General features: G+C 34.6%; 1 protein-coding gene and 1 long non-coding RNA gene across 15 annotated transcripts in view; one reads left to right on the top strand and one right to left on the bottom strand.

Moving 5' to 3' along the window:
* Positions 1 to 1076: 1076 nt before the first annotated feature.
* LOC127881467 (uncharacterized) lies at positions 1077 to 3878 on the top strand. Its single transcript, XR_008050052.1, has 2 exons — positions 1077 to 1211; positions 3190 to 3878. It is a non-coding gene; the product is annotated as an uncharacterized LOC127881467 (long non-coding RNA).
* Positions 3160 to 24875, bottom strand: part of LOC127881376 (SCO-spondin-like) — a 195490-nt gene continuing 173774 nt past the window's right edge. For 9 of the 14 annotated variants that reach the window (XM_052429197.1, XM_052429187.1, XM_052429176.1 and 6 more), the window contains 6 exons: positions 17366 to 17536; positions 12782 to 12952; positions 6902 to 7030; positions 5110 to 5214; positions 3753 to 3888; positions 3160 to 3382 (listed from right to left, as the gene is read on the bottom strand). In XM_052429197.1, the coding sequence (XP_052285157.1) occupies positions 3208 to 3382; positions 3753 to 3888; positions 5110 to 5214; positions 6902 to 7030; positions 12782 to 12952; positions 17366 to 17536 (887 nt within the window). In that variant the 3' untranslated portion in view covers positions 3160 to 3207. The remainder of the gene's footprint in view (positions 3383 to 3752; positions 3889 to 5109; positions 5215 to 6901; positions 7031 to 12781; positions 12953 to 17365; positions 17537 to 24875) is intronic. The other 5 variants (XM_052429203.1, XM_052429276.1, XM_052429213.1 and 2 more) reach the window with 4 other exon arrangements.

Raw genomic sequence — 24875 nt, 5'->3', positions numbered from 1 at the left:
GAGCAGACGTCAATGCTCATCGATGACAGCCGATCGTGTGCTTTTTTAGGAATACAGAAGACGTTCATCCTAAATGCGCCCGGCGAATTAAATGGGCGGAAAACTTTAACTCACAAGGTAACAAACTTTAACAGTCTTTTAAATAACATATTCGTTCATGGATTTTGTTTTTTTGAAGTAAGAACTGGGGCACATTTAGTCAATAATCTTCAGAAAATGTTTGTACCTTGAAGTTATTTAACATCACGCTATTTTAGATTTTTTCTGATTTTTCTTTTATGTTGTAAATATAAAATAATCGAAACAGATTATTCATTATCTGCAAAATCTAATAACAAACATGTGAGAATTTCATAACGTCGAGCTATTCTTCGCACAGGTTGCTAGTGCCTCATTTACGACGATAAACGCTAGCGCTCTGGTGCACCCGGAGGACGCTTCGGGGATGTTCACCTTCCACAAGGTGCTCATCGACGCCCCGAAGATGACCTCTAAATCAACCTGCGGCCCGCCCCCGGCATACAGTCTATCACGGCGTATCTTGCATGTGAGGTAGGAGTAACTAGAATGCACTTAAAGTGATTCAAATGAGAGGGGCTCTTTAATGCATGTGCGTAAAGTGTCATCCCAGTTTAGCTCATGCTAATCTGGCACAACAGTTTTCTCTTAGACTGGATTTTCCTTAAAAACAGACTTTCTTTAAATGAACAAATACATAGAAGCGGAAAGTGTTAGCCTCTGCGCACTGAACAGGGTAATCTGGGACGACACTTTATTCTCATGCATTAAGCCCAGTTCTCCCAGAGCACGTGTAATATTTTTTTTAACATAATTCAAATAGTAAGCAGATAATACAACCTCTTTGAATGTTAGTTTCATAAGTGTTTAATAGCCAAGATTTAAGGCTGAGATTTCCACTCCTTGAAGATATTTGAAGTTTGGAATCGATGCGCATGTCCTATTTGCTGATATTTCACACACACACTACTCCCCATTCCTAGTGTTTAATTTGCGTCCCACTCAGATGATACTATATGTACTTCTATAATGCTGACCACGTTATCAATCGCTCTGATAGGGCTTCTGCAGTCGGGTTAACTATAACTCCAAGAAGGTCCTCTCTGCCCCCAACTGGTCGGCGAAGTTCACTCCGGAAGAACGTCAGAGTAGCGCTAGAGTTTGCAAGCTGTGTCTGGGACTGGAACTCACAGGTACGCGTAGGTTGCAGTGTGCGCTGTCCGGTACACGTAGGTTGCAGTGTGCACTTTCCGGTACACGTAGGTTGCAGTGTGCGCTGTCCGGTACACGTAGGTTGCAGTGTGCGCTGTCCGGTAGATGTAGGTTGCAGTGTGCGCTGTCCGGTACACGTAGGCTGCCGTGTGCAATGTCAGTTACACGTAGGCTGATATTTGCTTTTATTTTCATTTTGCCTGAACCAATATTATTGAAATTTTGTTTATTGTTATGGGAAAACGGGGTTTAATACTTGTGCGGAAAGTGTCGTCCGAGATTAGCCTGTGCGCTCCGCTAAGGTTAATCAGTGACGACACTTTCCGCTGTAATGGCATTTTTCGTTTAACATAAGTTTTTAAAACTCATCTTTGCTATCATACCAGCAGAAATAGCAATATTTTGAGAAATTTAATGGCGGCACTTTTAAGATGATTTTGGTCTGTCATCATATTACAGAGCAGGATAATGGCGTTTAAAGGTAAGTATTAGCCGTTGAGTGTTTCTAGCAATATTGAAAACAAACACAAGGACAGCGTATTCATGTCATAAATAGTCCAGATCTGTCAATATATTCACGTGTAAATGACAGTCGTTATTAAACGTTTTATTCGTTTTTGGTTTTATTAACACAATGCTAGTTTCACAACAATACTCCATGTGCCCAATTACATTTAGCGTAGGTATCTCTGTAATGTGAACATGTCTATTGTGTTATGTGTCAAATATAGAACTGTCAGAGTTCATTTCATGAATAATTGATTGAACAAAGCCGACATTGCTACCTTTCCATTTTAACAGTTAATGTCACTAGAATTTCAAATATTTAAACTGGCAAATATGGTACGTAAAGGTATGTTCAAATATAAAGACTTATTTGAAATAGAAACAACTAAACATTAAAGCCACATTTAAAGTTTTGCCAGAGACATTTTGCTTTCTTTTGTAAAATACAAACGAATCATTGAATATACTTTCACAAATACGTTATTTATTGCAAAATAAATCAATCTTAAACACTGCTGTATATCCTTCACCACTGATCCCCGCTTGAAAAATGTTGGATATCTGCGCTGGGGCAAAGGGGGAAACGGTTTGTTTTAAAAAAAATCTGTATTATGTAGAAATACGTCCACATTTATTGATCGATACTACCTACTAAGACAGTCTAAGTTATTGGTGTGATATTTGGTCTGAACATTTACTTATTACATGTTACTTCTAGATTTCGTTTATTATTTGCCATGTTTGATACATATTTGTGTATTATATGGTTGCATATTGCATATGTTCAACAGATGATTTGATTGACAAAACTACAAACACATTGATTCCTAATTTTAAACAAATTGGAAACATTTCAATTTAATTTATGGGAGCATCTGGTCTTGACGTTCTTCTGCATCACTTTTCCTTAAAAATAAACTCCAACTTCAGTTAAATTGACCGATTTTCGAATTTCTGAAAAGTGTAATTGCTAACAAATAAATCATATTTGGAATAGTTAAAAAAAATTATATAAGCATGAATAAAAGCTAAATACAAAAATTGCCTTTACTGTGATTCATGTTCGGGACCTCTGGAACAAAAAGCTAATTCTTTACCGCTGCACCATGCCTGCTTTTGTATTTTACAGTTAATTATAAGATCTATGCTATTTGTGAACGTGTTATCGATACCAACCAATATACAAGCTTTATTATTTTACCATTCTTGTATAATGAATTTCCTTAAATGTTTAAATATTTCAAATGCTCTTCTTTTTCATGAGTGGACTTTTACTTGTTTCAAAATTTAGTATAAATGAATATATATTTTAATATATGCCTTTTTCAAATCGTAATTGTTGCGAAACTGTGAGCAAGTCCTTTGAAGCTATTGTTTACATTATTGTTTGCATTCACTTTCTATTCTACTAATAAAAATATGTTTAGTATTATGAATGTTTTATTTTTTCAGATGTTACACAATAACTGATCAAGGCGTCCACGTAATTGGCGGATGCACCAATTTGTTGCAACCGTCCTCGTTACAACAATATTCACAGTAGAAATCCGTTGTGTACACCAGATTCTCGTCGAAACCGATGCATTTGCCGTCAGCAGAATATGTTTGGTGCCATCCGTTGTCACATTCATCTTGGGTTCCACATCTATCAGAAATATATATCAAACATTTTGTACAATTTATTAAACAACTCAAACGATCACGATGATTATCTGTAATATTGAACTCAATGATTGAGAATTCAGATATTTAAAGAAAATGAGAAGACAAACAGACTTACGTAGAATATGTCTGTGTTTCCATATTTTGCACAACAGTCGTTGACATTAACATTATTATTAACTTCTCCTTTATTAACTCGTTGATTAATTAATTTTGCAAATAACATTGAACAAAAAAGGAAAAAAGGAACTATTTGTTTTTATTTAACAGTCGAATAATGACGGTGTATGTACCTTGTACACAGCAATTTAAACAAATTTATTTATGTAACAAATAAATCATCAAAGATTCACCTTCTGTTGACTGTTCTGGAGGCATCCTCTTTGTTGGTCAGTTCGTTGATACAGAACTGTTTGTCTGCTGGACATTCCTGCAGCACGTACAGCTGTTCGCAGATCTGTGGTGTCCCGCGACAAACGTGACATTTTCCTGTGTAGAGAATCACCTTACAAAAATCCAGCTATGGTAATAGAGAATGAAATTATAGTATTTCAATACATCTCTTGACGATATCTCGTGCAGTGAAGCGGAACCTTTTTAAAGTTGAAAAATGTCAGTAATAGGAAGCTCAAGCATTCCAGATGTCCGATTAAGCGATAGCCGCTTATTTATAAGCCGAAAGCATTTCGTTTAATTTACGTCGAGTAAATAAATACACATGATGCAATCTTTCAAAGCGAAAGTGTGTTAAACCAACCCGAGAAAATACTGTTTTCAAAGGCTTCTATGGAAATAAGTAAGTGTTATGGATAACTAAGAACTAAGCGGATCATATATGGATAAATCCTTCATATAGACTGATTTAATTCGATCATAAGAGGAGCTACTGTAATTGCTCGGGCCCAGTCGTTCAAATTTGTAACTTTTTGTTAAATAAACTTCTTTTTCTGTGCTGGTATAAAGGTCGATATTCAAATGAAAACTACTAAAAATAGACCTTGTATATACGTTGTGATGGTTTTTTAAAGAGATAAATTGACCAAGCATTATTTAATTTACGTGAGTCAGGAAATAAACCATGGTAAACGTTTTCAATAAGTAGACCCTGCTGATAGTTGTTTAAAAAGATAGTATAATAGTTCGATAATGTACTTTAACTAAATTACTTCATTTCTTTTATTTAAAGTCGCATTCATCAAGCAAAGCGTTGCAGTATTAAACACTCTACATTTACTCGCATTTACTTGATTTGATCTACATTGCATGTCTGTTTAAATATTCAATAAATTGAAGAAATAAATATAAAAAGCCAACGTCTATACAAATAATCGCGAGATTGTCAATTGAAATTCTGATTAATTAAAGACGCGCTAGGTTTACACAATTTACACAATTGTAACAGCTAATATATAAATCAATGTCATCAACTACCTCGTTTCACAAAGTTATTATTAGAAAAGTAATGTATACTCTCGATTGTGACATTGCATATTAATATTTCACATAGTATACGTTATCCACACGCATATTCAATACAGTATTAACATTAATGCATTATTTTCATTAGGAATACATATTTTTTGTCGCCAACAGTCGCCAACAGTCTTTTGCGCCATCAATGGTTTGATTTATTATAAGGTTGTTATGATGCATTTGTTCATTTATACATCGCATATCTTATTGTAATAGTAAAGATACATTCTGACTTACGTGTTACCACAGACGTTGGTGCTGTAGTAGTTTCGGAGGTTGTTGTAGTTGTTGGTAAAGCAGTAGATGTTGTTGTTTGTGTAGTTGTAGCAGCAGCTGTTGCAGCTGAGACATAAACGTATTACTGTACAATGCTTCATGTCAATATATAACATGCTACGATATTATCATCATGCAACACGATCATGAAATACAATGAATATCTTTGTACACATTTTTGTTAAGAGATCAGCATTGTATGACTTGAGTATAGTGTTGTAGGTCGATAGCAACAGTTAGATAGGTTATATGTCGCAATTCTTTGATAATAGAGCGATATATCGGTACAATGGGATTACACATTCCTTCAGTTTCTTGCGACTTAATGTGAAAAACAAATCATAATTGCTACGTGCTAATTATATTACTATTCATGTTTTCTTTTTTACAAATAGCAGATTTTAAATCTTAATTAACTGAAAGTCGTTGAATTATGATGATTGGCCGGTGATATTCGTAAACAAAAGTAAATTCTTAAAATATATAAGGCTGGCGTTTACAAACCAACGGACCTTTTCATTGTCAGTCATCAAAATATACAGTGACCACATTATACGTGATTAAAATTATAAAACGAAACTATAAATATTTACGTTTTTTTTCGCTGTGCATCAATACGTATCATGGAATGATTCCTAAAGTGATTTCATAAAGAAATTATTTTACATATGCATTCGTGTTGATTGTATTTGTTTTCCTGTTAATTCGGCAGTCAGAAACTGACTGTTTTATTATCCATTAGGTTTTGCTGTCAATAACGCCTGTTTAAATGCTTATCAAAGCTTTCATTGTGCAACAATTTCAACATTCAAGATAGTACACTATATATACAATATTGAACCGACTCGGGCTCCTTCAATGAAAGAACATATACAATAGTAAGTCAAGATGACACAAATCCCCACACAATCGAAAACGGGCGAGCAAGGACTACCTTCTGATTCTTTATGTTTTAATATCAATCGGTAACATAAGGATCATGTTTCCATCGAAGTCATCAATAAAACAAAAAAGGTCACGATGATTTTCGCTTACCGACTTATGCTTTCCTGTGTTTTATAGGAAAATATCATGTTTTATTAACTTTTACAACAATAAAAAATAGCATAACACATATGAATAATTTTCACAATTTGACTGTAATAAAACGTCATTATTTTGACGTCATGTGTGTATTTTCCAGGAAAAATCTCCAAAATGATTCTTATAATTATTACTTAAAACTCAATACAGATTCGTTGGTTTCGGTCGACTCTCAATATTGTTGATCCACATTTGATAAAAATAAATTATTTGTCGCATGCAACACATTTCTTAATATGTTATATAACGATTTTATTTTTATTTTACATGAGTAATGAAGCTGTTTGATCGTTTCCATTGGTTACTTTTTGTTTGAATGGCTTATTCCATTACGTTTTGTTAAAATAACAAATCCACGCAATGTAAGCAACTTTCCGGTTTTATCATGTCCTTTATGACTTAATTAATTTTCTCTGTCAATATAAAAACGTCTGACAAAAAGATTGTTATTATTTCGAACAATTATAAAATATTCTAAACTCGTTCATGTGATGTGTTAGCTCGCCAAAGACTCGAATTTTACGAAATTCTTTAACAAGTTAAATTAATTTAAAATCACAACTTGTGTCAAATTGTATTTGTATATATAGACATTCTCAAATATGTACTGTTTCGTATCTATCCAAGGTTTCCATAACATCAAAAAGCATTATAGAACATATTTACGTACAAGTGATAGAAGATGATGCTTTGGTTGTTGTTGTTGTTGACCCTGGCGTTGATGGTACAGTTGGCGCTGGTGAAGTTGGTGCTCGCGTCGTGGTAGATGCTGTTGTAGGTACTGGTGTAATAATAACTGCTGTAATAAGTATCGCCTATTTTTGAAGTATGACTGATGTATACACAGCAAGAAATTATTTCACATATGCATTCATGTTAATTGTATGGTGTTCTCTATCCACTAGTCAGTATGTTGCATGGTCATGACTTCATCGCTAATTAACACGAATGAAAAAAATTCGATAAACAAACGCTCTTGATGATTATTTACGAATTGAATACATGTATATGTAGTATATGTATAGTCGAAGAAAAAAAGTCATCTACCTAACGGCGAGTTTAGATTCAAAATTTATAGGACCATTGAATCAGTCAGATAATATGAAATTATTTTGTTAATTGGAATACATATTTAACAAGGAATCAAAACATGAACCACGAACCGTAGTGAGTTCGTAATGTTGTTCTGCCAAGCAAATAAACATGTTTGTAGTCGACACTTGTAAGTATTCTTTTTATCTAAACAATTTGTCAAAAGATTCTGTAATTTTTAAATTAATGTTAAGGAAGTGTCAGAATTTTCCGAGAAAACACTCATTGGCGAAATGCAAATAACGTCATAACTGTACGACAGACACATGTATCAAAGTGATTATGTAATACAGAAAAATATCATGGGAATTCATATTGGCAATCCTCACCCAATGATGGGATACAATTGTTTCCGGATCTTGTATATGGTCCACACTGTTTAGAATTTCTTACAAGGTTTGTATTGACAGACTTCTCCAAACATCTCTATAATCAACATACGAAGTACATTCATGCTTTCATACAAGACATATCCGGCAAACCTTTCTAACGACAAAAATAAGACACTTTATTGGGAGGGCTCGAAGCTGACACAAAATATTGAACCTTAAATAATGAAATACGCCTGATAGAGACATGCAATTAAGCATCCTATCAAGTAATCAAGCTAGTGGTTTGACCATTATTATGTTGAGTGTGTTTACGACATTAACGATCAGTTTTAGAATATAAATAAACGGTATTATAGTGTAATGGTTCCTTCATTTTACAACAATGTTCTAAGAATCAAATTCATATATGATTTAAAGTAATTACAGATCAAAACAATTGAAACGGAATGTTTTCAATACCAGATATTTAGAAGAGGGATTGATCACGTGATAGGCAAGATGGCGACATCCATGCCAAGAAAGTTAATTTTTGCCGTTTTATACCCTTTATTACTTTTGTGTACTTATTAAATGATGCTCACTGTCCAGCTAATTCACTAAGAAGGTGATAAGTGTGTATTTCGTATTAAAATTTCGTTTTATATTTCGACTTTGCTCCCCGAAAAGTGTCTATGTAGAGCTATTATTATGACATCCCTCAAAGAAATTCCGCAACGAGTAAAGTCGAGATATATAACGCATATCAATATTAAATTAACAATTGAAACTTTCTTGTTGATATGGCTAGAAAGTGAGAGGCATTTAAAAATTAATACAAGTAATAAAGGGTATACATCGACGAAAATTCCCTGCATTGGAATGGACGTCGCCAGCTTGACTATCACGCGATAATCCCTCTGAATACTGTCACGTAGTATGTACCCAGTTTTTTGGGAGAACATTTCTAAGCAAATTTATCATTTACAGCGTGCTCGAAATATACCTGTTTTTTTTATATATTTTTAGATTACAAAAGTGCAAATAGCTTATGTTTGTGTCAAAAAAGTCATAATAGCTGTTTCACTTATTTATACTAGCAGCAAAACCTGTTGTTGTTGGAGCTGGCGTTGTGGTAGTCGTGGTGGTGGTGGGGGTTGTAGTTGATTGAGTGGTAGTCGTTGATGGGAGTGTGGTTGTTGTGGTTGTTGTGGCAGTTGTTGTAGTTGTTAAATAGGATTAGTAATGACTAAAATGTTGGAGATCATGAACATAAAATCGGAACAAATGAATGCATGTTATCTGCGTATGTTATTTGTAGTTAACTGTTGTTTGAAAAACTATAGAAAGACAAACTAAAAAAAAGGTTTACAATGTGCATGTTTGTTTTCAAATTAAATTTTGAAATACGCTGATTGCATTAAAATATAATTCATTAAATGTATGATACTAACGTTTGCCTTTCATGTTAAGTATCACATCAGATATATTATTCATTTTTTATTCAACCAGAAGTAATAAATCGTTCAAGATATATATTATTATTGACACTTGACACATTTGTTATTTTATTTACAGTGTTGCTAATCATTTTAATTATTCTTAAATTCAATAAATAAATATATAAATATTGCAACGACGACGACACATCATCCAACAGCTAAACGATTTTACAGAAGAAAATCCAAGATTCGTGTAAACTTGTGCTTGACATGCCTACTAGCCTTTACAGTGTTACTCATTTACATAAGTAGGCGACTTTTTGGTCTTTCAGTTCTTTTTTATTTGTTATAGTGTGTATTTCGAAGTTTATGAGGTCTTTCCGCGCTGCATAAGATTTCAGTCATAAACAAACCGCTGGTAATTGCAACAGCTCATATTGATCATGAATTGTTAAATTCTATTTCATTGTCTATTTTGTGTAAGCATACTCGTCCTGTTTGAGCTTATATCTGAAATTGATATTTGTACCTTTTTAGAAAGTAACCTCTCTTGATAAGTTCATCATTTGAAATTCATTGTAAATAGCAGATACAATTTAAACAGAAATGTACTATACTATGAAATCAAATTGAGGTAAGTAAACTAAATTTTCCTTTATAATTGTTGTAAATATATGGTATTACCTCCGTCTGCAGGTGTACTTAATTTTTAATGCAGTTGCTGTTAAGAAAAAGAATGGTTATTTTTTTACCGTTTACGCAGTAGCGAACGGTATGTTTTTCTTGTAAAATCTTGGTTTCTATACAAGGAGGAAAGTAAAAAATCATTCTAACAAAAGAATTTTCCGAGTGAAGCAGTGTTATTGTAATTTCCTACGTTGGGGGTGCTTTCATACACTTATGAACTTGCTGGGGTCATAGGATCCCTAATGGAAGGAACCGGTCTCAAAACATACTTGAGACTGTCGAAAGATAAAATGCAATTATGCACATAATACGTTGTTGACAAGAGTCTACACAGCCAACTGAGAGCCGAAATGGCAGCAGAAGATCTCGAGATTCAGAGACTGTTGGATCATGCGGAGGAGTTAACTCTTTCTCTCTATATTCTCAGTCGCATGAGGACGCTAGCAGGTGCTACATGTTCTGATATTTTGATCAAAATCGAAACGGCTACAGAGAGGTAGAAACATGAACTTGCCAAGACCACAAAGACAAGCCACTTATGGCTGACATAATCAGTTTATGGTTATGACAAGGATGTCGATATATGCAGATCGTACCAGATGTTCGGTGAGGCATTTGCAGGCAGTGTCCAATTGTATATCTCTCTTTGCGGCAACTTGGTACTTCAATAAGCTGCGATTTGCTTATTACTATATGCATTAAATAAGCACTAAAATTAGCAACCTAGATGCAACGCACCCACACGCTAATCGAAAGTCTTTGATGTAGAAATTAGTGCCGAGCTGAGCTAAGACAATGATCTTTTCATTTATCAAACATCGATGAGATCTCTAAAGAGTGAAGGTGGTCAGAGTCGCGGCAGTGAGATGACCGAGGAAATGACACAACCTTCGAACCCTAAATGCACCTGTTACATCCGAGTACAACAGTGCGATGCAAGATTTCACTGACCTGACAAGTTACAATGGCTGGCTAAAATGTGAATGTACATGCATTTGAGCCTGTTGGGAACAATGCTATGAGAGATATCGTAGGAAACTCGGCCTTTGCTTATACGTTCAAGAGAAAGACAGATTGGAAAAAGATCCGCTTTTAAAATTGTTCTGACAGGGAAAGTGATCCTGCTATTCTGTTGAAGCGTTTCCTGGTGGCGTCAAAAAGGTATTTCCCTTGAAGACGTATTGTCGTATTAAATTTGGCCCCATCCTCATGTCCTCTTTGAAGCCAAGAAGATACTTCGTAAAGAAGCTTTATATCGCTCAGGCAATTAGAGATGATGCTGCAGAGGCATCAAACATAGCTGTTATAAACTGTATTCCTGAAACAGATTGTTACGTGCTTTATGGTTTACTATTGAACAAGAGAGACTCATATATAGCCGAGTTTCATAAAGATTTCGTTGTTAGGCATTACAGAGAAGCGACAGTGGTGTTCGATGACTTCGCAGACGGTCAGTCTATCAAAGACACCAGGAAGGTTTAAAAAACACACAAAGTGGGTGGTGGTGGGGGGGCACAAATATATGTGGGTTTGAACCTCAGTGTCTTTGTACAAAACAGCAATAAGGAATAATTAGTTATTGGTTCAGCAAAAAATAGAAACTAACCAAAAACAAAACCGAGAAGTGGTATTTTAAAGAAAACTTGGTCTGCACGTCATGCAGAGGGACTCCCAGATAAATCAGGTAAATATCTGAACGCGTTTAGGGAACCAACACTCATACAATTTAATGCCGGACGGACATACGGGCAATAAGACTGCTGTATGCCACCCTACCGGGGGCATATACACGGGATCTTGAATTGCGTACATGAACAATAAATTGACTTAATTTAACATCTTCACAGGACAATGATAAAACTAACTGGTGCATATCGTGATGAACACGACTGGTTTTCATTGTTAATGCCATCCGTGCAATTCTTTCCTTTTACAGCGTCTGGTGGAAACATGCAGTTTCTGTTTCGGGACTGGGTCCCGTTGCCACACGTGACGTCGCAATTTCCACAGAAAGTTACACAAGGATAAAGAGTGTAGGAGTTCTGTCTCAGGTATACACTAGGAAGTTATCGTTTATTGAACGATGCAGAATCGTTGCTGCAGTCAATTATTGTCAATAGAAGAAAGGCCGAGCAAGAATCAAATTCCTGAACCATAAAATATCGACGATTCACCGATGGTCGACCTAATGGCAGCATTGGAAATAATTGAAAACTTCACAATTAAAGACATTTGTAGTTTATACCAAATCTGCACGATCGGTACTCATTCGCGATCAATTTCTCGAAAGATCGGCATCATTCAGAGTCATATCCGTCCCACTTGGTTAAGATTCGTGGTATTTATCACACTCTGTTTTATGCGTCGCTGAATGTTAATACATACTAAACATACTTCATGACAAATCTCCGTTCATGTTATTATGCAAGGTCCACAAAAGTAGTTTCTAATCGGTAACGATAACGCAAAGCATGAGATCTGTAGTTAACGGCAGACATTAGCGAAGATGATGTACTTTTGAAAAATACGCTTTTTATGCCGTCGAACCTTGGCAATTTGCATTTGGGCGGGAGGTAGGGGCAAACTCCGTTCCCGCTCCCGTCTAAAACTGCTTTTGGTTTTTAAGCGTGTTAACATTCCTTACGGTTTCGAATAACTATCATACAACCCAGAAATAAATGACACTGACGTTAATGAAATCAATTGATGAATCCATATTTTGAAAAAGCAAAACAAACCTCTCACGAGACACATCTTCAAAGTAAAACACATATGCTTATACTGCAAATAATAATAAGGAAAAATACGAATATTTGAGCAATTTTAAATACACTGTAATTACACAGTGTTTAAATTCCATGTTAATAAATAACGTTAATAAATCATTAAATAGCTACATAATGAAGCGAATGAAATCGATTAAACAACAGTTGAAACATATTCGCTTATTAGATGTATTTTAAGAATTATCGTCGGACTATTTTAACTATCGCTTATAATATGGAATGGCAATTCACGTACCCGTACAGACTTGCGGGTTGCACGGCTGTGATTCATTAGTATGTCCGTTGCACGGTTTTCCAAATGGTCCTAGTCCAGGAAACGTGCAGTCTCTTAAACGTGTCTGGCTGCCACCGCCGCATGTCTTTGAACACGTTGTCCAAGCCATCCATTCTTCCAGAACGCCGTCAACTGCAATAGATACAGTGACAATTATTATCGCCTTTGCTTCATATTTTTACACGTAGTTTAGAAATTTTGAAGAAATTGTCGATACTTTAAAAAATATATCTGTTTACATTAATGTAGTGTATGGTCGTATATCGTGGGCTTAGTGCAAAACGGTCGTTACTGACATTTTTTTTACACAAATGACTTTATTGCATATTTTGTACTATAATGTCAATATTTATAATCTGAAAAAAATATATAAGCTTAATCTGCTTTAAAAAAAACTAAAACCGTCATTTGGCAAAAGGTCGTATCTGCAGTCGCAACCGTTTTGCACTGAAAAAGAATATAAACATGATAGTGTAATGGTACCAGTACCTTGAATGTGAGACTGAGACCATGGTAGCAGTAAATACAGACTGAGACAATGCCGTGATTTCTGTTACCTATTGGGAAAGTATTGGTACCAGTAAAATTGTTTGAGAAAAACCCAGAAATTGGAAAAATTCACGTTGTGAAGTCTTCATATTGGGAAATTGGTATATTTGATATTTTGCTCCTAAATACTTAAAAATTAATAAATAAAAGTTGTCAGGTTGTCATACTATAGAGCTGCATAGGAAAACTAACTAAAATTTGATTGTTTTAGTTTACTTCAATTGTTTTTTTTACAGCAATTTGGGAATTTGTAGTTTTTTTCCTTTTTGGAAAATGCAATTTCTGGTATTTTATAAAAACTAAATAAAAACGCTACAATCGTACCAGTACTAGTATGTCAGACTGTGAAAATGGTACCGGTATGTATCATGTTAGACTGTGACAATTATACCAGTATGTAGCATGATAGACTGTGACAATGGTACCAGTGAGTAGCATGTCAGACTGTGACAATTGTCCCAGCACAATTAGCCAGTCAGACTGTTACAAAGATACCAGTACTTAGCATTTTAGACTGTTACAATGGTACAAGTACGTAGCATTTCAGACTGTGACAATGGTTCCAGTACCTAGCTGTTCAGACGTGACAGTTATACCAGTAAGTAGCAGTTCAGACTGTGACAATGGTACCAGAACGTAGCATGTCAGACTGTTACAATTGTTCCAGTACCTAGCATGTTATACTGTGACAATAGTACCAGTGCGTAGCATGTCAGGCTGTTTCAATGATACCAGTATATGGCATGTCAGACAGTGAAAATGATATCAGTAGGTAGCATGTCAGACTGTTACAATTGTACCAGTACATAGCATGTTAGACTGTGACAATAGTACCAGTACATAGCATGTTAGACTGTGACAATTATACCAGTACTTAGCATGTAAGACTGTAAAATGGTACCAGTACCTAGCATGTTTCAATGATACCAGTACGTGGCATGTCAGACAGTGACAATGGTACCAGTACCTAGCATGTCAGACTGTTTCAATGATACCAGTACGTAGCAAGTAAGACTGTGACAATGATACCAGTACCTAGCATGTCTGACTGTTTCAATGATACCAGTACGTAGCAAGTAAGACTGTGACAATGGTACCAGTACCTAGCATGTAAGACTGTTACAATGGTACCAGTACGTGTCACATCGGACTGTTTCAATGGTTCCAGTACGTAGCATGTGTGACTGTGACAATTATACCAGCATGTAGCATGTGAGATTGAGAAAATTGTACCAGTACGCAGCTTATGAGACTGTGACAATGTTACCAGTACCTGGCATGTCAAACTATTTCAATGGTACCAGTACGTCGCATGTGAGACTGTGACAATTTTACCAGTACGTAGCCTATCAGACTGTGACAATTATACCGGTATGTAGCATGTCAGACTGTGACAATTGAACTATTACATAGCTGGTCAAAATGTGACAATGATAGAAGTATGTAGCATGTCAGACTGTTACAATGGTACCAGTACGTGTTACATAAGTCTGTTTCAATGGTTCCAGTACGTAGCATGTAAGACTGTGACAATTATACCTGCATGTAGCATGTGAGATTGAGACGATTATACCAGTACGCAGCTTATGAGACTGTGACAATGGTACCAGTACATGGCATTTCAAACTATTTAATGGTACCAGTACGTAGCATGTGAGACTGTGACAATTTTACCAGTACGTAGCCTGTCAGACTGTGATAATTATACCAGTATTTAGCATGTCAAACTGTTACAATTGAACAAGTACATAGCTGCTCAAACTGTGACAATGATACCAGTAAGTAGCATGTCAGACTGTTACAACGGTACCAGTACATAGCATTTAAGTCTATACAAATGGTGCCAGTTCGTAGCATGTGAGACAATTGTGACACTTATACCAGTATTTAGCATGATAGATTGAGACAATTATACCAGTTAGTAGCATGTGAGACTGTGACAATGGTAGCAGTATGTAGCATGTTACACTGAGACAATGGTACCAGTACATAGCATGTCAGAAAGTGACAATTGTACCAGTACCTAGAATGTCACACTGTTACAATGGTACCAGTACATAGCATGTTAGACTGTGACAATGGTACCAGTACATAGCATGGTAGACTGTGATAATTATACCAGTACTTAGCATGTCAGACTGTGACAATTTTACCCGCACGGAGCATGTAAGACTGTGACAATTATACCAGTACGTAGCATGTCAGATCGGACAATGGTACCAGTAGGTAGCATGTAAGACTGTGACTATTGTATCAGTACGTAGCATGTCAGACTGTGACAATTATTCCAGTACGTGGTATGTCAGATTGTGACAATGATACCAGTAGGTAGCATCTGAGACTGTGACATGGTACCAGTACGTGGCATTTCAGACTGTGACAATTGTACCAGTACATGTAATGTCTGACTGTAACAATTATGCCAGTAGCCCGTGAAACTGTGACAATTATACCAGTATATAGCATTTCAAACTGTGACAATTTTACCAGCACGTAGCATGTCCGATGGTGACAATGGTACCAATGCGAAGCATCTGAGACTGTGACATGGTACCATTGCGTGGCATGTTAGACTGTTACAATTATACCAGTAAGTAGCATGTGAGACTGTGGCAATGGTACTAGCATGTCAGACTGAGATAATGGTACCGGTATGTATCATGCCAAACTGTGACAATGATACCAGTACAAAGCATGTCAGACTGAGACGATGGTATCAATGTGTAACATGTCAGACTGATACAATTATAATAATGATGCTCAAAGTAGGAAAAAGATCAATAGGATTTTGTACTAGTTTTTGTCTTAACATTTTTCGTATATCACAATAAATATATTTGAATACAGTGTAGTTTGTATTTGAATTCAGAAAGAGGGTTATAGGTCTGCTTTTAATAACAAAGTTCATTTTTTTTTTTAATTAAAATAAGCTGATAAGACTTGTTTTCACTTGAACTCTATTGAATTATAATAATTAAAATACAAATATTAAATGCTTTATGAAAGATTTAAAGATATGACAATTACTTGTTTCTTCTAATGTATTGGTCTTCTACTTAATAATTCTGTACAGGCCCCCAGTCACTGTGTAATGATCATTTTTATGTTACTAGTATGTCTGCATACATTTAAATAATAAATAAAAATAAAAAAAGTGATAATACTTTATAGTTATAGTTATTGGTTTAAAACAAGCACAACGCAATGCATTTCATGTACTCCAGATAATCCAACTTGAATTCAAATAAATGTAAATGTTTGTATTTTCTTCCATCATTAAAAAATATTTCAATAAACACATATTTCAAGTTTTCAGAATAAAAGTCTTCATATTAAGACATATGAGCAGAAAAAAATTGATCTGATCTTCAGATAAGACCTTTTTGCATAAAAAATAAAATCAAACATTACAAGATCTTAAGCGCAAAACAGTCGTATCTTGATATTTTACAAATATCTCCAAATACAATAATGCCAATAGAAGTATATATTGTGATTTTTAAATAAACGTATAATAACTACATTCATGCAAAACATATTTTTATTACTGATAAAAATTAATGAATTATTAATTTTTTTTGTCGTACTGAAAAGTTTACAAAAAGTCAGTTACGACTGTTTTGCGCTAAGCCCGCGATATGGTACTTATAATATCGTATGAACGAACTGTATATGTATTGTCAATATAATATAATTTGATGTACTCTTATATAAAACGTTATAAAATACTAGCAAGTTAGCAAGTTAGCAAGAATACTATTTTGAATAACATTACAGCTTATTTCGGCTTGGCAAATAAGCAAAACGATCCACTATTTTAAATTCAATTTCAACACTTTTCAACCTTTTTGCAAACGGGTTGTCTCAAATTTATAGGAACATATTTGTAGCAACAATGCATTAATTATAAATCAAATGCGTTCATACTACTTCTTATAAGGACGCTTTGAATTAATAATGTTATGTTGACTAATACATTTTTGAAGTAACTCGCACCTGGACATAAATTTTCGTTACACGTTGTTTTCTCAGCCAATTCACCTATACAAAAGAGTCCTGGTTGCGCACTTGAAGGGAAGTAGCAATCTCGCATCCGATGCTTCGTTCCACCACCACAAGTGACATTGCATATGCTCCACGCCGCCCATGTATTCCATACACCGTCAACTAAATTAAATAAAGGATGTTGGATTTAGTGGAATATCGATTTTATTCACAAGTGATCATTGAAAAATACTATTTTCACGAGTTGCTCGATTGACTACTAGTCAACGTTGTCAAAATTTGACCTGATAATACGGAACCGCGTTACATACCTATTGTAAGCAAACCTAAACATGATTGTTTAAAAACAAAATGGGCATAATTACCCATAAGTTGCATATAAGAGCGTTGGATAGTCATCTCACGCAATGTCACAATATATGGTTCAATTAAATAATCTTTATTTTGTCTCATACACAAATCTTTATTAACATCATATTTCTAAACACAAAAATGGCATGGTGGTGCTAAAACGCAGGTCAGAGCTATGGGATTCGGTCAGTTACCCAATATTCACTTGTACATTTAAATTTAATCTTCAGCAGATGTATTCATATTTTGCTATACATGTCTTTCAAATAATTTTTCATCATAGTTTTCTTTACACAACATTACTTTTGTTTTGCCAAATTTGAGGTCAGAATTATGTGAACATGTATTAAGTTTCAATCAATAACTATAAATTTAATATATGGAGTTTGTTTACGCAAACCAAGCCAAAATATTTAGCCGACACCGACGATCACTGTGCAGTGCAGTTGAACTTTCCGGTAAAATGAAAGTTAAAAATTACATAATAAGTCATAAGAGCTCATTTCTTACCGTTATATCGAACCGTCACCAAATGTTCCAATTTATTCAATAAGCAGAGCAGAGCATTAACAAATATTTCTTTGTCCCCCATACTGCGCCGCCTTGATTTCTGTATTATATCTCTTTAAAAAATATTACTTCCCTAGTGAAAATCTGTGCCTGCCAAATGATAAAAAGAAATTATCTCCCTTTAACGCTTGATACTTACTTAGATATGTTTTTTACCTTTAACCTTGAAGTATGACATTGACCTTGCCCTTTCACCACTAAAAATGTGCAGCGCCATGAGATACACATGCATGCCAAATATCAAGTTGCTATCTTCAATCTTGCAAACGTTATGGCAAATTTTAATGTTTTCGGACGGACGGGCAGACAGACAGACGGACGAATCAACAGACGGACTGACGGACATTAAAATATCGTTTACCTATTATGTGGTTAAACTTAAATTTGCTAATGGATTTCAAAACATTAACTGTGTGCGAAAACTGTACGTAATTTTAAGTTGAATAAGGGTTAGGCATACTGGTTAAGTAAGCCAATAATATGATACATGAACATAGAAAAGAAGAACAGTACCAGTGTTTGTGACGTTAGTTCTAGAGGCGATCGACGGCTTGACGTCACAGTATCCTGGTGAAACACTGACGTCATCGATGGCAATATCTCCTTGATAACCGTTTCCAACAATGCCACTGATCAAAACCTAATATTGAATGTAAAGTTTAATTTTTTTACATGTTCAGGTTTATATATATATATATACTCAATGTATACATTTCCTTATCGCAATTGTTTTTTAAATATCGTTAATAAAAAAGTCAACTGTTCTACGTCGCCATGAAAAAAACACATCATAGTAAATATTATGCAATATTGTTTTGTCGTATGGGTGAGTTATCTTAATGTCTTAAAAACCTGACTCTAATAAAGTAAATGTGATTAAACATCCTAAAACTAACCGAATAATTACGATTCGAACTGAGAGGCACTTGTCCTTTCATCCACGTGCTACCTTGTGCACCTGTAAGAGACCATACCAAGTTGCCAGGGAGAATACCATGTGTCACTTGGTAAATGTTCAGGCGACCGATTGAAGATCCAAACATGTGATACCAGAACCGAAAGCAATGGACAGGTACGACTGTTGCGTCGATCTCTGGACTTTGGATCCAAGCAGTATCAAGCGTGCTGCGCGGAGCACTTGATTCAATGAAGATGTACGATCCTGAGAGATGTTAAAGCAACATGATTATAATATACAAAATGAAACAGCTAGGCGCTGTATTAACGTCAGCAAGAAAACGGTGATGCAAAATTAAACAAATTAATTACAAGTTTAGGTTTGTGTTATCCATTTATTATTTCGGTGCAATTACCTGTTGCATTATTTAAGGTGTGATCAAACGTTGGACCCGTGTCGTCCGTTGGTGTTGATGATTGATACAGAACCCAGTCAAAGTCATCATGACCACCCTGTATGTTTCTCCACGAGCAAAACGATTTTACCTCGAAGTCACACTGTGCATGATTCACACTGTCTGTTTAAAAACAGAATAATATAATATCGGGATCATCATTTGAGTTTTAGTAAAAAAAAAACAGTTTTTGATAACAAACACAGATTAACAATTTGTCGCGGAAGCATGTGCGATATAATTATGGATTGAATTGACATGTGTGAATGATATTGTCATTAACCGCCGATAGATAAATGTAATTTATGTAGAATAAACAACCATGCGGCGAAAATACATCTATAGAGTCATTAATACGTAAAATTAAAGGTATATAGAATTGATGATTATAAGGTATATACTTTTTCTGTTAAAAAGTCAATGATGCAGCAGCGAATGATTGTTAAAGTATTCATGTATTATAGAAGTACCTAACAGAAAGCGCCTTTCTTCCCTCCGTAACCTTGAGTTGGTTGTCTTTTCCGTCTTTAGTGTCTCAAAGCCATTTCCTATTTCAAATTATTTTAAAATAAGAACTACACAAGTAACACAAGTAATACAATAACTGACGCACATCTGTTTATTTATTTAACATTTACAACATTGGCAGTCTAAGATAATAATAATTGAGAAAAAATGCTAAAGAGATTATTTACGAGGTTAAGTGTCCGTTCACCTGTTACTTTATAATCATTTACAAAAAATAAAGTCCATGTATTCTTCAACTTTCAGAAGGTTCTTATTTCCACGGCAGTTGAATGCCTAATTTCTCGAATTTACAAGCCGATACATGTATGCTTTGTGGTAAGTTTTCATAATTTGCATTAAAGAAATGTAGAAATCAGTTTCATGATTCGTAAATTTTATTGGCCGAGTGGTTTTCAATGGAAATGAAATCGGCTCTTAAACGAGTATGTGTTTTACATACTGGATCATAAATAGCCTCTTTAATATATATATTCTTAACATATAACTATCCGGGTTAATCTTTATTATGCTTTGATAATATGAAAAGCAGCGCAACAGCAACAGATACGTCGAAAAAGTATCAATCATTTTTTTTTGTTATGTCTATACAAAATACTAAACGTGGAAATAAAGAAAATCAATCAAAGACACAACATGCATTATATTAAATGATAAACAATAAAGTTTCCCCAAAATAAAACCAAATATACTTAATTTCGCAGAAAAAAAACCTTCATTTTAGGGTATCAAGTATGCATTTTCTTAATAGACGTGACGAGCATCTTACCATTAGACTAGTCATCAACTAATTAGTTGCATGCTGGAAACGCTTCAGTTTTAGTTTGAACCTATTTATTTCAGCTCGATTGCGTCGAAAGCCTAAGTGTTATATAAACGCTGTCGAGTCCGTTTCCTGGGCCAAGAACCGGTACTTGGTGCTTTTGCTCTAGATCTAAAGAACGCTCCCACTGTGGGGATCGAACCCGTGACCTCCACGTCGTTAGGCGGACACTATATCCATTACAACACAGCGACCGTTTTCTGTTTTGAAAACCCTGCTTTCATTTAATAACCTTATTGTTGTACTTTCGACACGATAACTAAGTCATCCTCGGGTCATCATTGACCTGCTCGATGATAAAAAAACGCTCTGAACGACTGTAAAATCATGCATGATTTTACACTTAAAACAACCGGAATATAACACATTTTAATCTTACGTGTATGATGTATTCCGGAAGTTATTTGGACAAGACCATCAGGGCACGCTGTCAGCGAATGTTTGCGAATAAATATTTCCTGAAACGTATTAGAATTATCTAAAATGTTGATTGAAATTTTAAAAATAATATGTTATTAAAACCTTAACATTCGAGAAAATGCTATATAAGTGTAGAATAATAGACTACATATCTTTACAATGATCGGTATAACATTCTTACAGTCTTGTCGACTCTTATCCATTCCATGCCAGTTTGGAAAATTCCATTGAAACACGTTTTGGATTCCATAAATCCGACAGTTTCTGATGCTGAATGTGGCCGACTGTGCACAGGAGTTGAGGAGTCGCCAGGAGTGCAGAAACATTTCGACGCATTCGCACGATGAATAAATAGCCAAAGAAAAAAAAACCATCTAAAAATTCCTGAAAAATGGTTGATGGAAAAAAATATTTGTATTCAAATACCGAATGAAATACCAACTGAATTCAATATCATTTTCATTTGATATAAATTTCACTTATTTTACCTTTATTTCTGACCGCCGACATAGTCTAAACCTACACGATGAAGGCTTTATGTCAGAGTGAAAATCGTTCCTCGATCTTATCTTTAAAACGGAACGAATCTATACGAGGTATCTTCGTTCGTGACTGTTTGATGTTATATTAGGAAAACGACGTAACGGCTGTTTTTGAAACTAATTATTTCAACATATAAATTGACTTTTAGATTCACATCGATTACACATTTTTTTTAAATTAAATAATTATCAGATTATGCATTTTTGTCTCAAATACTGGAACCACAAGTAAACACTCTATCATGATCATTTTGCTTTAATAATTCAAGTAATTTCATGTTCTGCATATGGATATATTAAACATTTAAAATGTATTGTGTTGAACATATTTTTCTTGACAAAGATTAAGGCATGCAGTTTTCTAAAATAATATGGTTTACTCATAGTTATGAGTAAATTTATTATTCTCTATTCTCAAAATACTTTTAAACACTCATCATCATTATCAACCACAATAGCATCATCCTTTCAACATCATACAAATAATGACCCAAAGACAAATAGGAGTGAGTGCTTGTATTTGACAGGACTTTCGACATATAAATGCAAAAAACAATTCTTCTGACGCCCATATGTGTTCCATGTGCAACGGAAATCGACCTCAATGGCACGGCTCAGTTCACGGGTCTCGAGCCGACTGTAAACGGTGTATATATGTATATGACGAATGTTTTAAACAGCTATATTAAACCGACTTCAATATAAAACCAGTCACACCAAAACGAAAACATTAATTAATCGTTAACAATAGAATACCTTTAAAATTAAACATTCCTTACGTAAATAAACAAAAAATGATAATACTGACATTTAAACATACCAAGATTTCAATAAATATACAGGAAGTACTATCTCCAGAAAGTGAGAGTCTCAAATATGAAACATATAACTTAAAATGTGCACATTAAAATCACAATAGGAAATAAAAGATGAATCAAAATAATCAAGAAAACTTAGCTGATTCAGACTTAAATTAATGATACACCAATTGACTTTCTCGGTAAAGAAATCGGTTCGTGTTTAGATCCCATCTCCCATGGACTAAAACCGAACTAAAAATAAACTTAATATCGACTTAATTATTGCAAGAAAAACGTAAAAATAATGTAACCAATTATTTAGACATACACATGTCCATTAAGGGCGGGTGGGCGGGGTTATCACCCCTTCGTTTTCTTTTTCCATAACTTTTGCCTGTCAAATACACCCTCGAATGGCGACTCAATAGATTTGCACATCATATATACCCCACACGAAAAACTCGTGCTCTTTCGCGCTAAATCTTAAACACAAACCCGTGCATTTTTCTCGCTAAACCATTACCATAATCTGTCTTATAAATAACATATATACATCCATTCTATACCGTATTTATCAAACCGAGAATAGTTCGATTTAAACATATTGACTTGTTTTCGCGCCATATGTTCAGGTCATACAAGCGCACTCGGACGTAAATATATTCATTATGACTTAAAGTACTCATCAACAATTTATAAGCACTGTATCTGTGAAGAAATGTACGCGATAATCGTTTTTGTAAACGCAATCTCAAGTTAAATGAACAGTTAAATATAATGCTAATTTGCATGTGAATTAAATTTTGAAATAATTAGTCAGTATTTAATCATACGTTAGTTAAGTTTAAACCTATTTATTTAAGCTCAATTTCATAGTAACCGTAAAGCGTATTTGGAACGCTCTCGAGTCCGTTTCCTGGGACTAGAACCAGTACGTGGTGTCCATTGGGGAAATATAAAGAACGCTCCCAAAATGGGGATCGAACTCGCGACCTTCCCAATCGCTAGGCGGACACCATATCCATTACACCACTGCGACTGCAATTACAGTTTATGAAGCATTTCTTCATGAATTGAGTTCGCACATACGTTTAATTATAACGATAACGTAAGTTTGTGATCAACGATCAACTTTGTATCCATGTATTGCTTATGGAAATAAGTGTCAAAGCAATTTCTTACAGTTCCTGTAAACAGAAGTCTACTATTAATCGTTGACTGCAACTCAAACTTGAAATTGAAAATCTAGAAAACACTGCCACAGATGATAATCTCCAAAGCATTAATACTGTAAAAGCTCAAATTAATGCCATATCTAATGAAAAATTAGAAGGTTTCCGTTATAAGATATCCGGGCTGAATGATTTCAAAATGGTGAAAAACCTTCGAAACATTTTTGCAACCTTGAACAGTACATCTATACGTAAAAAATATTACCAATTTAATTAATGAACATGAGAAACAGCCTAACATTTTAGAAGAAACCGCCCTATTTTACAAAAAATGTATCAGTCTCAAAATGTTGACGTAACACATGAAGATTTAAAATAGTAATGTTGATGACATACAAATACCCAAACTTTCAAGTGCTCAATTACTCAATTACTAAGTATAGAATGGACAATCACATTAAATGAGGCTTATATTGTTTTAAAAAAAAATCCGGTTTTACCATTATCTTTTTTAAGGTATTTTGGCCAAAATTGAGAACCTTTGTTTGCAGAGCTCTTAATCATGCAGTTATAAGTGGAAATGTATCCGTTACCCAAACACAAGGTATAATAACATGCATTCAATAGGATGACAAACATAGCCACTTTTTTGAGGCGTTACTAAATACTGTATATAAAATTGGTTCTGGATGTACTGCAAACAGGCTGAGCTTAATATTATAATATATGAATTAATTAGCAATGATCAGTCTGTTTCATTAAAGGCAGATTCTAAGGAGAGAACACCATACTCATTTATGATATACTTAATTACACACATGAAAACGCCATTCCGGGTCTGCTGTTGCAAATAGATAGGTCAAAATAAGTTAAGTTCGAAAGCATTATAAATGAGATGGAAATAACATTGGAACCAACAAACATTCGACATGTTTTGACTAACATT

Source organism: Dreissena polymorpha, chromosome 1, assembly GCF_020536995.1.
Source record: "Dreissena polymorpha isolate Duluth1 chromosome 1, UMN_Dpol_1.0, whole genome shotgun sequence".
NCBI lineage: Eukaryota > Metazoa > Mollusca > Bivalvia > Myida > Dreissenidae > Dreissena > Dreissena polymorpha.
This window is presented reverse-complemented; position numbering and strand designations above follow the sequence as displayed.